The 11,801-nt window shown below is 41.4% G+C and overlaps 1 protein-coding gene across 3 annotated transcripts in view; it reads left to right on the top strand.

Moving 5' to 3' along the window:
• Positions 1-157: 157 nt before the first annotated feature.
• Positions 158-11,801, top strand: part of FAM104A (family with sequence similarity 104 member A) — a 15,397-nt gene continuing 3,753 nt past the window's right edge. Inside the window, exons 1-3 of one of the 3 annotated variants that reach the window (XM_036835771.1) lie at positions 160-451; positions 4,701-4,800; positions 7,683-7,772. In XM_036835771.1, coding sequence (XP_036691666.1) covers positions 231-451; positions 4,701-4,800; positions 7,683-7,772 — 411 coding nt within the window. In that variant the 5' untranslated portion in view covers positions 160-230. Of the gene's footprint in view, positions 452-4,700; positions 4,801-7,682; positions 7,773-11,801 lie in introns of all 3 variants that reach the window. The other 2 variants (XM_036835772.1, XM_036835773.1) reach the window with 2 other exon arrangements.

The raw sequence follows: 11,801 nt of genomic DNA, 5'->3' as shown, positions 1-11,801 counted from the left end.
CATATTATTCTGATATAGTTTAATTTAATTTAAACCTGGCTTGACTCTTAACCTATCCCCTCTCGGCTGCGAACAGGCGAAAGCTCGGGCGACCTCGAACGAGGTCCTCTCTCCCAGAAGCTCCTGGTCGCTCCGAGCCCGCCTCTTCCTGTGGGCGGGGTTACCGGTCGGCGCGGCCGGGGTCGCGCCACTGCGCAGCCGCGGGTGGGCGGTACCACGGCGGCTGCGACATGGGGGGGCGCGGAGCAGACGCCGGAAGTAGAGGTGGTACGGGTCCCACAGAGGGGTACTCACCGCCGGCCGCTTCCACCGGAGCCGCGGTGAGACCCAAGGCCCGAGGGTGTGGGCGTGGCGGCCGCCGGAACACAACACCCTCTGTTCTCTCTCTTCGTGGAGCGGCGCCGCGTCGCTCGCCTCCATCAGTTAACATGAGCGAGCGCCTCCGCCCCAGGTGAGACCGCAGGGGACCCTCCACCTTTCCAGCCCCTCGCCGGTTGCTGTGTCTTGGGGGTTGGAGCCGAGGGGGCGCGTGACGCGGGGTCCGAGCCAGCGTGGGCCCGGCAGGTCTCCATCTGGGTGCTTTGCAGTCCGGGGGGAGGAGGGGAGAGGGATGCGCGGGTGATCGGGTACCTGGTCCCTGGGGGCGCTGAAGGAGTGACTCCCCAGGGCCCAGGTTTCTCTCGGCCCCATCTTTTCCCCCCTATCTTTCCCTATTTGGAATGAAGTCTGATCGGTCCCGGAAGAGAGACGATGGCCCTAAAGCTTCCCCGTCCTAAATTTAGGAGGGTAGGGGGATGGGAGGAATGTCTGATCTTCGAGAGGAGCCCCTAGGGCGTCTGTGAGAGGACGGGGCGGGGAGCTGGTCTCCCCAAGGTCAGAAAGAAGGCTTGGGCTTAACCCCGCAGCAGGAAAGGGTTAGGTTAGACCGAAGAACTTGTGTCCTGGGCGATTGTGAACACAGAAGGGCCGAGGACCAAAGTGGCTTGTGGATTCTCTCTCGGCTGTAGCATTAAGAACAGGCAGGATTCTAAACTGTTTGGATCCGGAGCCGTTTGACTCGGAAGGCGGGAGGTAGGACTATATCGTGATGCACTACTTTTTCTCCGAGCCTAGGCCCGGGTCTTAATTTAGGCGATGTTATGATTCGTTGACACGGACTTAGGACAGTCCGGACCGAGCTGCGATTTTTCTTTTTCTTTTTTTCCCCTTATTTCCCCCTGTAAACAGGTGGGGAGGAGAAAGTTGGGATTGTACCTCAGAATGAAGAGGATCGGCTTTATTCGAAATTAGAAAAATCCCTCATCGTGGAGTTTGAACTGAAAACTGTAGATCAGCAAGTTCAACCTTTCATATTTGTGATGAGGAAAGAGATTTAGAGAGCTCAGTTGGTCTTTCTAGGTTCACTGCTCTTTTCCTTTATTCTGTAAAATCTCAGTGAGGCTTAAGTGAATAAGATAGGACTGCCTTGGTAGATTATGCTGGATCTTTTCTTGTCTTTCTGTGTTTCCATTGGCTTTGAATGTAATTGACAGTCTTTCCACAAGGACCCTACTCTGGAGCATGGTAAATTCATGGCACTGAGATTCTCGTAAGCACCCTGAAGTTATTTGGGCCAATAGCGAGAATCTAGGGTTCTCCAAACTTCTGCATATTGACTTGGGTCATGCAGTGAGTGGGGCATAAAGCCTCTACTTGTATATTAAAGAAGAGTGGACTAAATTTGAAATTAGGGGCCAGGTGTACCAACTTGCTACTGGAGTTAGTCACAGGATCCTTAGGTACAGTAAGCCTGATCTAACTGCCATTTTTTTCCTTCCCAAACCCAGTTTGTACTTCCAGTAGTTCCTTGGGATGTCTCACATATCTGAAAAAGTCGAAATATTTCTTAGCAAAATATTTCTTTTATTCTGTGCTGTACACGGGTAATCTGAATGTGTTTATACTAGTAACAGATTCCTTTTATCTAGTTCACACAATCTCAACATGGTAACTTCTTTACTATAAAAGAAAGCATTTGATTTGGCAGGGGTTTCTCTGCACCCGTGTGTCGTGGAGTATGATGGAGTAGCTCCAGCTGTCTTAGCATCTCCAAGTCAGTTCTGGTCTCTGGATCTGTTTCCTCAATTTTAAGATGAAGGGTTGGTCTAAGACAGTGGTTTTTCAAACTACAAGAGGGGTGGATTTGTGGGAGGGAGGCTTCTACTTTAAAACAGATCCTTTATCTCTTATGGAAATAGAGGGATTTTTTCTTTTTTTTTTTTTTTGGTAGGACGAAAGAGTTCTGTTACTTTTTTTAAAAAAAATTGAAAACCACTAGTCTCTGTACTCTAGGATTTCTTCTATGCTTGGTCTCTAGGAGATGACAGGAATATTGGAGAGAAGTGAAATGAGGAAAAGTGATGTATTTCTGCTATCCTTAGAAGTAACAGATGCTAAACAATAATCTGTAACTAGATGGCTAGGGAGAATGTAATCAGTTTTAGGGTAGCTGCTCAAATTGTAACCTGGTCTATGGCATTAATGTGAAAAGTTACAATCTGACTGATTGTGTGGATAGGGTTAAGCGTGAAGCTGTAGTTTTGACAATTATGAATGATGTTGTTAAAAGAGAAATGTTTCAAGGATGAAATCTGCAAAGAGCTTAGAAAAAGGAGAATGAAGAACAGGTAGGGCTCATCCTTAATCTAGTGCCGTGCAAAGAAGAGGACTCCCAGGAGGCCAAAGAGATGATTCTGGTACCTGGAGAAATCAACTGATTATGAGGCAGGGATATTTCATGAGACTTTCCCAGAGTTTAATTGAAATCTTCAAAACCGGCCTATCCACTTGACATTCATAGTCTTGTCGCTAGAAAGATGTATCTTATCCCCTATTATAAAAGGAAATTGGAAAGTTTTGGTCAGGCTCATGAGTTTGGTTAGAGTGACTCAGCAGCCCAGGCACAATCAGCTGTTGGCATGCTGATAAAGGAGGAGTTTGGGGACCAGCACGCTGTCGTTTGAGGAGTTTCTCTTTGTGCGTCAGCTGGCCTTCCATCAGACAGTGCTCTGGAAGTGGTCATATTAGAACGAACTGAGCAATTTCTTGGTTCAACTAGCACATCCATTTAATGATAATTAAAACCCGATATTTATCTAGTTTTTAGCCTCCAGTACTTCAGGATAAGATCTAATCCCCTGAGAGAAAGATAAGGAGATCTTATTTTATAAACAACTGAGTCTTAGAATGAGGTAAACGGTGTAGCCCTCTACAGGTTGGTTAATGCTTAATCAGAACCGCACACCCATTATTTATCATTCCAAGCCTAAACTGGATCCATACTCATTCATTAATAACGTTAGATGTATTCACAAATACAGAGGATTGAGCTCGGGGTGATAACTTAAATTTTCTCCGATGTCCAGACATCAACTCAGAGCCGTAGGGTTAAGGGCCTACCACAGTAAGCCACCCTACTCACATAGAAAGTATAGCTGTATAGAAGATACTATATGTTCAAATTCAGTACTTTCCAAAAAGCTCTTTTACCCTCTAGCTATAGAAACTTGAACCCTGAAGAGTTTTCATTATAATAGATTGTGCTGCTCTGTATAAAATGGCCTCTAGCCAGCACTGCCCAGTAGAATTTTCTGCAGTGGTAGGAACATCCTATATCTGTGTGGTCCCATACAGTCGCCACTAGCTATGGGTGGCCACTGAGCCCTGAAAGTGTAGCCAGTGTGATCAAGGAACTGGGTTTCAAATTTTATTTAATCTTAATTAATTTAAATTAACAAATATATCTCGTGGCTACTGTATTGGACAGCACAGTTCCATGTAATTTGACTTAAAATTATACCTCCTTTAATTTATTTCTGATTTTTAACTGGGGTTTGGAAGTCCTGATAGCACTTGATTCTTGCATAGAAAACATACAAATTTTGTCTTTCTTGTACATCTCAGAACACTTGACTGAGAAATATGTGTGATTTTTCTTGAAACCTGGACATTTTAAGTGGCTGGTGCTACAGTCTCACAGTAACAACCTGGGGAAGTAACTTCTCGTAATACCAGGTGGTGTAGCCAGAAGAATCAAGTTAATGTGTCCAAGAGCAGCCTTTCCGGTGATTGTCCAGAAAAGTAATTTAATATGTTAGAGGGCAGAGAGGTTTTGTGTTAATGTGATAATTGGGGAGAAATCAGGGATGAAAGAAAGTGAAAGATTAGAGGCTACCAGAACCTCCAGTGCTCTTCCTGTGTAGCACCATTTTTATAAGGATTTTAAGTGTAAATAGGCAAAGGCAGTCACTCCTGTCTTAGATGTTGTCGTACGGACAGGAGTAAAATTAGGTAACTTGGAACTGTAACTTCAGGAAATGTAGGAAAAGATCACATTAATTAGGTAGAGTTTGAGAGCTTAGTCATTAATGTCTTCCTGATCTTATTTGTTCCCAGCAGGCATTTCAAATTGGCAAGCTTTTTTTTTAGAAATGAGTTTTACTAATTTAAGCTCGACCGTACTGCTGCTATTTTATATTTTTGTTCTTCGTGCCTGGCGACGGTGTACTTCTAACTTTTTTTACCTATTGGGATATCATATGATGATTTATCTTTTTTCAGGCAAGAGGGCAGATTTATATGTTGTCATGGTTTACAGTTTGAAGTGTCCAGAAGGTCAATTGTTGGATTTTTTTTTTTTTCTCCTTGTGATTTAATTTCAGGAAAAGGAGAAGGAATGGCAGTGAAGAAGACCACCATCTCCCCCCACAGACCAAAAGGAGTAGTAGAAACCCTGTCTTTCACGATTCCTGGGACACAGAGGTAGGAAGTGTGGTCCAGAGTATCTGCTCTTTTCATTGCTTGAGCTAATAACCCAGTTACTTCCGTGTAATTAAAATTTTTTTAAATAAAGAAAAGTGATCTTATTTGATTGCAGTGTTTTTAACCTTTTTTTTTTTTTTTTGAGTCATGGCCTTTTTGAGGAAGCTACACATCCTCTCCCCAGCAAAACAGCCTATGTCTGCACGTAGTCATACATACACGCACCCCAGAATTTGTATGTTAGAAGTTTTATGGACCTTTGAAAGCCCATCTTTGAACCCCTGTTTGGTATTTCAGAAGCCAGCTTATTGTCTAATCGTTTCTAAACATTAATTGTCCTTAAGACAAGTATATTTTGCTGCTTCCATGTCTCCTAAAGATAAGCTTTCCATGTTTTTAAGAGAAACCGTACAAGCATTCGGAATATATAATGTATGTGTACGCGAAGTCCTATTTTTAATTGTGTTTATGTTTTCATTATGTTGTTCTGAAAAGAGCACCTGTGGGAAGCAGAGTGGAGTGGGGGGAGAGGGGAAAGGGGAAAGTTCAAACTTTGGTTTGAACTTTGGTTTCCTGGGTGCTTCACTATGCCTCCTGCGCACTCGAGCACCTGGTCTGCAGTGGGGCAAGGAAGCTGACGCTGAAGGGGTGCTGCTATTAAATTATGCACCTAAAGATTGGACCCTTAACAGCTGTCACCCTAAGAGAGAAACTCCTCGGTGGCAAAGATTCCTAAGCCCTAGCCTCATCATTTAAAGCAGAATTCCATAGATCACAGTTCTTCCACAGCCAAAGTAATTTGTACTTTAATTAGTTCTCAGTAATAAGATTTGACCTATATCCAGTCTTTACCAGAAATCCAAAGTAATTCCCTCAGGGAGAAAAAAATCGGTAACTGTCATGTAGGTAATACTCATTCAGGAGCAGTTGATGCACCAGTGCAGACTAGATCCTTCTACATGGAGACTTAAATTTCTATAGCTTTTATCCCCCCTTTTAAATCTTCCTATCACCTTTTTTTTTTTCCTTTGGGTTTTTTTTTTTTTTTTCTCCTTTAAGATTAACAGAAAAGTAATTGAGCTTTTGGTGAAACTAGGGAATCTCTTTTTTCTTTGGAAGAAAACCAAAGATTAGAGGCTGCCATGAACATCTAATGATAAAACTAACAGAATTGAATCTCCATTATTCTTTTGAGTTATAAGACTATTCATTAAAAAGAGTATGTGGTGATTACTTTCACGGTATCACCCTGAATATTTCAGTACTTGTGTCTGTATGTCAATCCTGCTATATGATGTTTGCATTAGTTCAAAGGTACAGTAGATCTTTTTTGTATTGATCTTTTTTTCCCTATATCTACAATTTTGATGTTTGAGAACAGGAGTATAAATTGTCATTTGTTAAAAAATCAAACATTTCTGATCTCTTATTTTGAGTAATACTCCTTAGTATTATAGTTTTGGTTTGTTTTAATTGCTGTTTGTAGAGAATGACCTTCACTCCCTAATACCTTTCTTCTTCTCACAGAAGAAGACAGTGTATTGTTATTCAACCTGTGGGTTCACATGTCTGGTTCTTACTTGTCCAGAGAAATTCAGTGGTTAAACCACTCTGTAATCATTAGTCTGAAGGATGGACTGGATTGCCCTTGTAATAAGTAACAGTCAATACAGGTACTTTTTACCTGTCATGGTAATCTGAACTCACCAGTAGATCCTTCACGGGTGGTCACGACCCTCCGACCCTCCGTTTCAGCACATTTACTGGTGTCTGGTGCTGTCGAGTCTTTTTTTTTTTTAATTAATTTTTATTGGAGTATAGTTCATTTACAATGTTGTGTTAGTTTCTGCTATACAGCAAAGTGATTCAGTTGTACATACACATATATCCACTTTTTAAAAATTCTGTTCCCATATAGGTCATTGGAGTATTGAGTAGAGTTCCCTGTGCTATACAGTAGATTCTTATTAGTTATCCCTTTTATATATAGTAGTGTGTTTATGTCAACCCCAGTCTCCCAGTTTATCCCCGCCCCTCCCCTGGAGTAATGAGTCTGAGTGAACCCAGGGAGAACTAGAGCAGTAAAAGGCAGGGGAAAACTTTAAAATGGAAAGTTAAGTACTGAATAATTGAATCGTGACCACTGGAGTAGATCATTATGTTTATAGCATAAAAATATCCAGTTTAGGGACATTTGGCTGCTTGTTGACAATTGTGTGTAAAGGGGGAAATAATAAAACAGGTCATTACTAGTGGATTCTTAATTTAATTAATTTACATGACAAAGTGTATTGTTAATGAAAACGGTATCTTTTAATTCTAAGGGCCAATGGGGTAAGTTTCCTTAAGAGACTAAGTTAAGAGAAGCCATTTCCTGTGTCTTTATCTATTTATTTTATTATTATTTTTTTTAAATTTATTTAATTTATTTATTTTTGGCTGTGTTGGGTCTTCGTTGCTGCGTGTGGGCTTTCTCTAGTTGCAGGAGCGGGGGCCACTCTTCGTTGTGGTGTGCAGGCTTCTCATTGCAGGGGCTTGTCTTGTTGCGGAGCACAGGCTCTAGGCGCACGGGCCTCAGAAGTTGCAGCACGCAGGCTCACTAGTTGTGGCTTGCGGGCTGTAGAGCTCAGGCTCAATAGTTGTGGCGCACGGGCTTAGTTGCTCCACGGCATGTGGGGTCTTCCCAGACCAGGGCTCGAACCCATGTCCCCTGCATTGGCAGGCGGATTCTTAACCACTGCGCCACCAGGGAAGCCCCTCCTGTGTCTTTCTTGAGATACTTAAGTTTAGAATTTTTTTCTTGTAACATAAAGAACTTTCATTTGGAAGTTTGTTTTCATTGTAAGAGAGATTTAAAACTGTTATTTATAATTAATTTCCAGAACTCACCTTTTTCTCCTAAATGTGATAACATTGGCAAGTACTGGGAAATAAGACACGAGGTGTTTGAATTGTTTCGAACTGTGCCACAAGTAAGTCATGTTTATCTGTAAAATGGAGATAGTATGGGCCTCTTTTTTTCCTAGATTCTAGGAAGCTGAAGAATGTGAACCGACTTGCCAGATTAGTTATGTAAAGAGAAACTTTGAATCTACTTGTACATTTTCTTCCTGTCAGTTTGGTGGTTATTGTGATCTCTACTTTTCAAATGGAAAAATTGGGGCACAGAACAATAAAGTCCCTCGCCCAAAGATACATAGCTGGTGAGAGGCGGATTGGGGAGCCCCAGAGTCTGAGTGTGAGCGGCTGGCTCCTGCCCACGGCGTGCCGCCTCCCAGAAGACAGATCGGAAGTTTGAGGGACTTTGCTAAATACACCCAGGGCCACTAGGTTCTAGACTTCTCTTGAATCATAGGAACAGAGAAGAATAATTTTCCTCCCTCTGTCTTTTAGCTGGAAAATATTTTTCTGAGTAGATGCTATGACATGGTATTAGCTGGACAGCAATTTTAGATTTGTAGCTATAAAAAGTAAGGAAATTGGGGTCTAGTGGTTTTTTTCAAAACTCAAATCTGTGTTTACATTGAAGATCTTGAATTTTAACTCCAGTGACTCAGATTTAATGCCTTGTGAGCCTTAGGATACTGGTTTTTAAATTGAGATATAATATACAGGTATAGGAATGAAAAAGTTTTTATTTATTTATTTATTTATTTAATTTATGGCTGTGTTGGGTCTTCGTTTCTGTGTGAGAGCTTTCTCTAGTTGCGGCAAGTGGGGGCCACTCTTCATCGAGGTGCGCGGGCCTCTCTTGTTGCGGAGCACAGACTCCAGATGCGCAGGCTCAGTAATTGTGGCTCACGGGCCTAGTCGGTCCGTGGCATGTGGGATCCTCCCAGACCAGGGCTCGAACCTGTGTCCCCCTGCATTGGCAGGCAGATTTTCAACCACTGCGCCACCAGGGAAGCCCTAAAAAAGTTTTTTGAAAGCCATTCTAGATGATTCCTGGTAGTTAATGTCTAAGGCAGGTTCGTTTTTCTCTCTGGTGAGCAAGGAGTGAAGTGATTTGTCACTCTGCATCTTCCTGTTGGGTCCTTTACAAAGGTAGCTCCATTCCCTGACCTCAGACAGGTATTGGATGGGTAAAAACTAGCTAGATTTAACTTATTTAAATCCATTTTCTTAGTCTGGCCGTTTTGGTTTGAATTGTAGCTTTACTTGTAGGAATAATGCTCTTTATTTTCAGCTTGAATATCTTTATCTACAAATTACATTAGACACTTCCAGTAAATCTGGCTTCTGGTATGCAGGTATATGCCTTATAAGAAGTACTGCTACCTGAGTGAACAAAAGCAGTACCTTTTTAAAATATGAAGATCCCAACTTTTTAAAAATACCTTTAACTTACCAAGACCGTTTTGATTTTTTAGATCACTATGAAGTAACAGCAAGTAGAGAGCGAGAAGATGTGGAAATAAAACAGAGGTGGCTTAATTGGAACAGCCTCTGTCTTTTTTCTTGTCTCTACTAGAAGGGAAAGTCTTTGATGGCATAACCCTAAAATCCCAAGGGTATTCTTAGTTGGGGTGTAGAGGCATGACAGATAAAAACATTACAGAACCAGGGGAATCCATGTATCATTAAAACTAGGATTCTATAAATCCATTTGTTTTAACTGATAAGAATTGGCAGTATATTAGGTGATTTTTTTTTTTTAAAGCACTGAATTTAGATGACCCTGGGAATAGTTAGCATAATTTTTAAAGAAGGTATTTTAACACTCTTTGTTTTTGTTCATTCTCATCATTAATCTGTCCTAGTAGTAGGACCAGCCTAACAGACAAAACTGTTTTGGCAGATTCTGTGGTAAGGTGTTAAGGTTGTGTGTTTAAAACCCGGTAGCAAATTAACTCTGAAATTAACTTCTCAAAAGATCCATTCAAATGCAGGAACAGTCCTTTCGAAAGTTAACCTGATTTGTAGTGTCCTCTTTAGAAACCTTGCTCACAGTTCAAGTCCTCGAAATATTGGTAATGTGTTGCATCAACTCACAGCAAGGAAAGCTACCCCAGGCAGTTTCATATTGAACCTGAAGGTTATGTTTAGTAATGAGAATACATACATGTTTTTAGGCAGAAACTTCAAACAGATGACGTGGTCCAATTTTATCTTGTAAGGATATGCCATTTACTCACTGACACAGAAAAGTGACCACCTGTATTTTTCTTCCCTCGCATATTTAGAAAGTGGTTTTAATTAGCCCACTGAATGCATTTGGAGTCTTATGGTCTCACTGGTATTAGCAGACCTGGAGCTCTCTTAAATCACTGGGCACTTTGGAAGCACAGAGTTTTACATTAGAAGCTCTGATAGACTTGGCTAGGATCATCCCTTGCACTTAATTCAGATTCTACAGTGGCCTTAGGATGAACTTCATTCTGACTCCAGGGATGGAGTGTGTAATACAATGAGCAAGATTTCTTTTTTCCTTTGAGGCTCACGTAAATTTAAAAGCACCACTGGATGGGGAGATGGATGTGAGGGGAAGCTGGGGCTTGAAAGAAAATAAAATACGCGGTTGATCTGCTTTTCTAATTAACAGAAAGCATCCAACTCTAGGTAATAAATATACACATATACTCTGGCTCTCTTTTTATGAAGCAGAGACTCAGTAACAATCCCACCTGGGGGACTTTCTAAAGGTTATTAGTAGAAAGTGTCTTTAGAGCTATTTTGTTTCTACCATGGGTATAAATGGGCTCTCTCTTAAACTGACTTCACACCCTGGGAAAATAAAATTCAGGGCAGGCCTAGCTGAGGGGTCAGGAGCTCTTTACCTCTGCTGTATGATTTGAGCCCTTTGGACTAAGAAAATGAACTTCAACTTGTCTGTCCTCTGCTCCATGATTTATATATATTCTTTCTGCTAAAGATGGTGCGTGTTCTTCTGCCTTTATCTGCTCTACCTTCTCTCAAGGCTCCTGAAAACTCTTTCTAATACTTCTCCCTTCTCTTCTTCTCTGCCCCCCAAGCAATCTGATACAGAGAAGCTCCACTAAGCAGGGGAAATACAATTTTTTCCCTGTCTCGAGTTTTTTGGTTTTATAAGACAGAACGATTTACTTCTTCATACATCTTAAGGCTCTGATAGAGACTTAAAATTTGGTTTTATGCTTTTAGGGTCAAAAGGAAATAATGGTCTTTCCTTTATCCCACAAAGTTAGACCACTTTGATGGCTGACAGCGTTAAGACCCATTTCAGTAACTTTCAAACTTTTTGATCCGGTCCCACAGAAATGCCATATTTTGTGACCCAGTACATACCAGATATACCTGTGCATCACTGAAGAGAAGTTTCACAGAACAGTCACCCTTAGCACGCTGCACTGCTTTCTTTTATTCTGCTGCTTGCTGCTTGTCCTTCCGTAGATGGTGAGATATTCCCTAAAGCCGCTCGACAATGCCAAGACCGGTCTGAGTAGGATGAAAATAGGAACCAGTGCACCTTTGAAAGACATGTATTTTTCTTACCGTTAATGACAGTAGGGTGTAATGTTTCATGTGTATTAACATGACGTGTAAAGTGCGTTCACCCAGATTCCCAGGCTCTGTATAGGTTCTCTCTTCTTAGTCTAAAAGCATCGTCGGCTAGAGTCAGCTGAAGCAGTTTAGGGGTTCTTAAGCTGTCACGGGAGGCAAACGGCCTTCCTAAAATCTTACTGACAGTGTCAGTGTTTTCTTTAAGTCTCAGTCTTGAAGCTACGAGTGACTGGAGACCTTACTCTCTTTTGTAGTAGCACTCCTTGGTTCTCTTACTCATGACTGTCTTTTGCCCTCAAAAGAAGTATTTTTTGTAGAAGCTATAGAAAATAAAGTTTTTTTAAAAAGGAGGAGGTCCAAATTCTAAATATTTTGGCATGTATATCCTTCCAGAATATTTTGGTGTACATACATGTATACATTAAAGAAAACACTTTAAAAACCAGTGGACGTACTATACGTTGTTTTGTAACCTATAAAAAAGATGTTAAAGATCTCTTTCTACCTTGGTGTATGTACAT

This window comes from Balaenoptera musculus, chromosome 20 (genome assembly GCF_009873245.2).
Source record: "Balaenoptera musculus isolate JJ_BM4_2016_0621 chromosome 20, mBalMus1.pri.v3, whole genome shotgun sequence".
NCBI classification, from domain to species: Eukaryota; Metazoa; Chordata; class Mammalia; order Artiodactyla; family Balaenopteridae; genus Balaenoptera; species Balaenoptera musculus.
The sequence above is the reverse complement of the archived record's forward strand: the minus strand, read 5'-3'. Positions and strand labels throughout refer to the sequence as shown.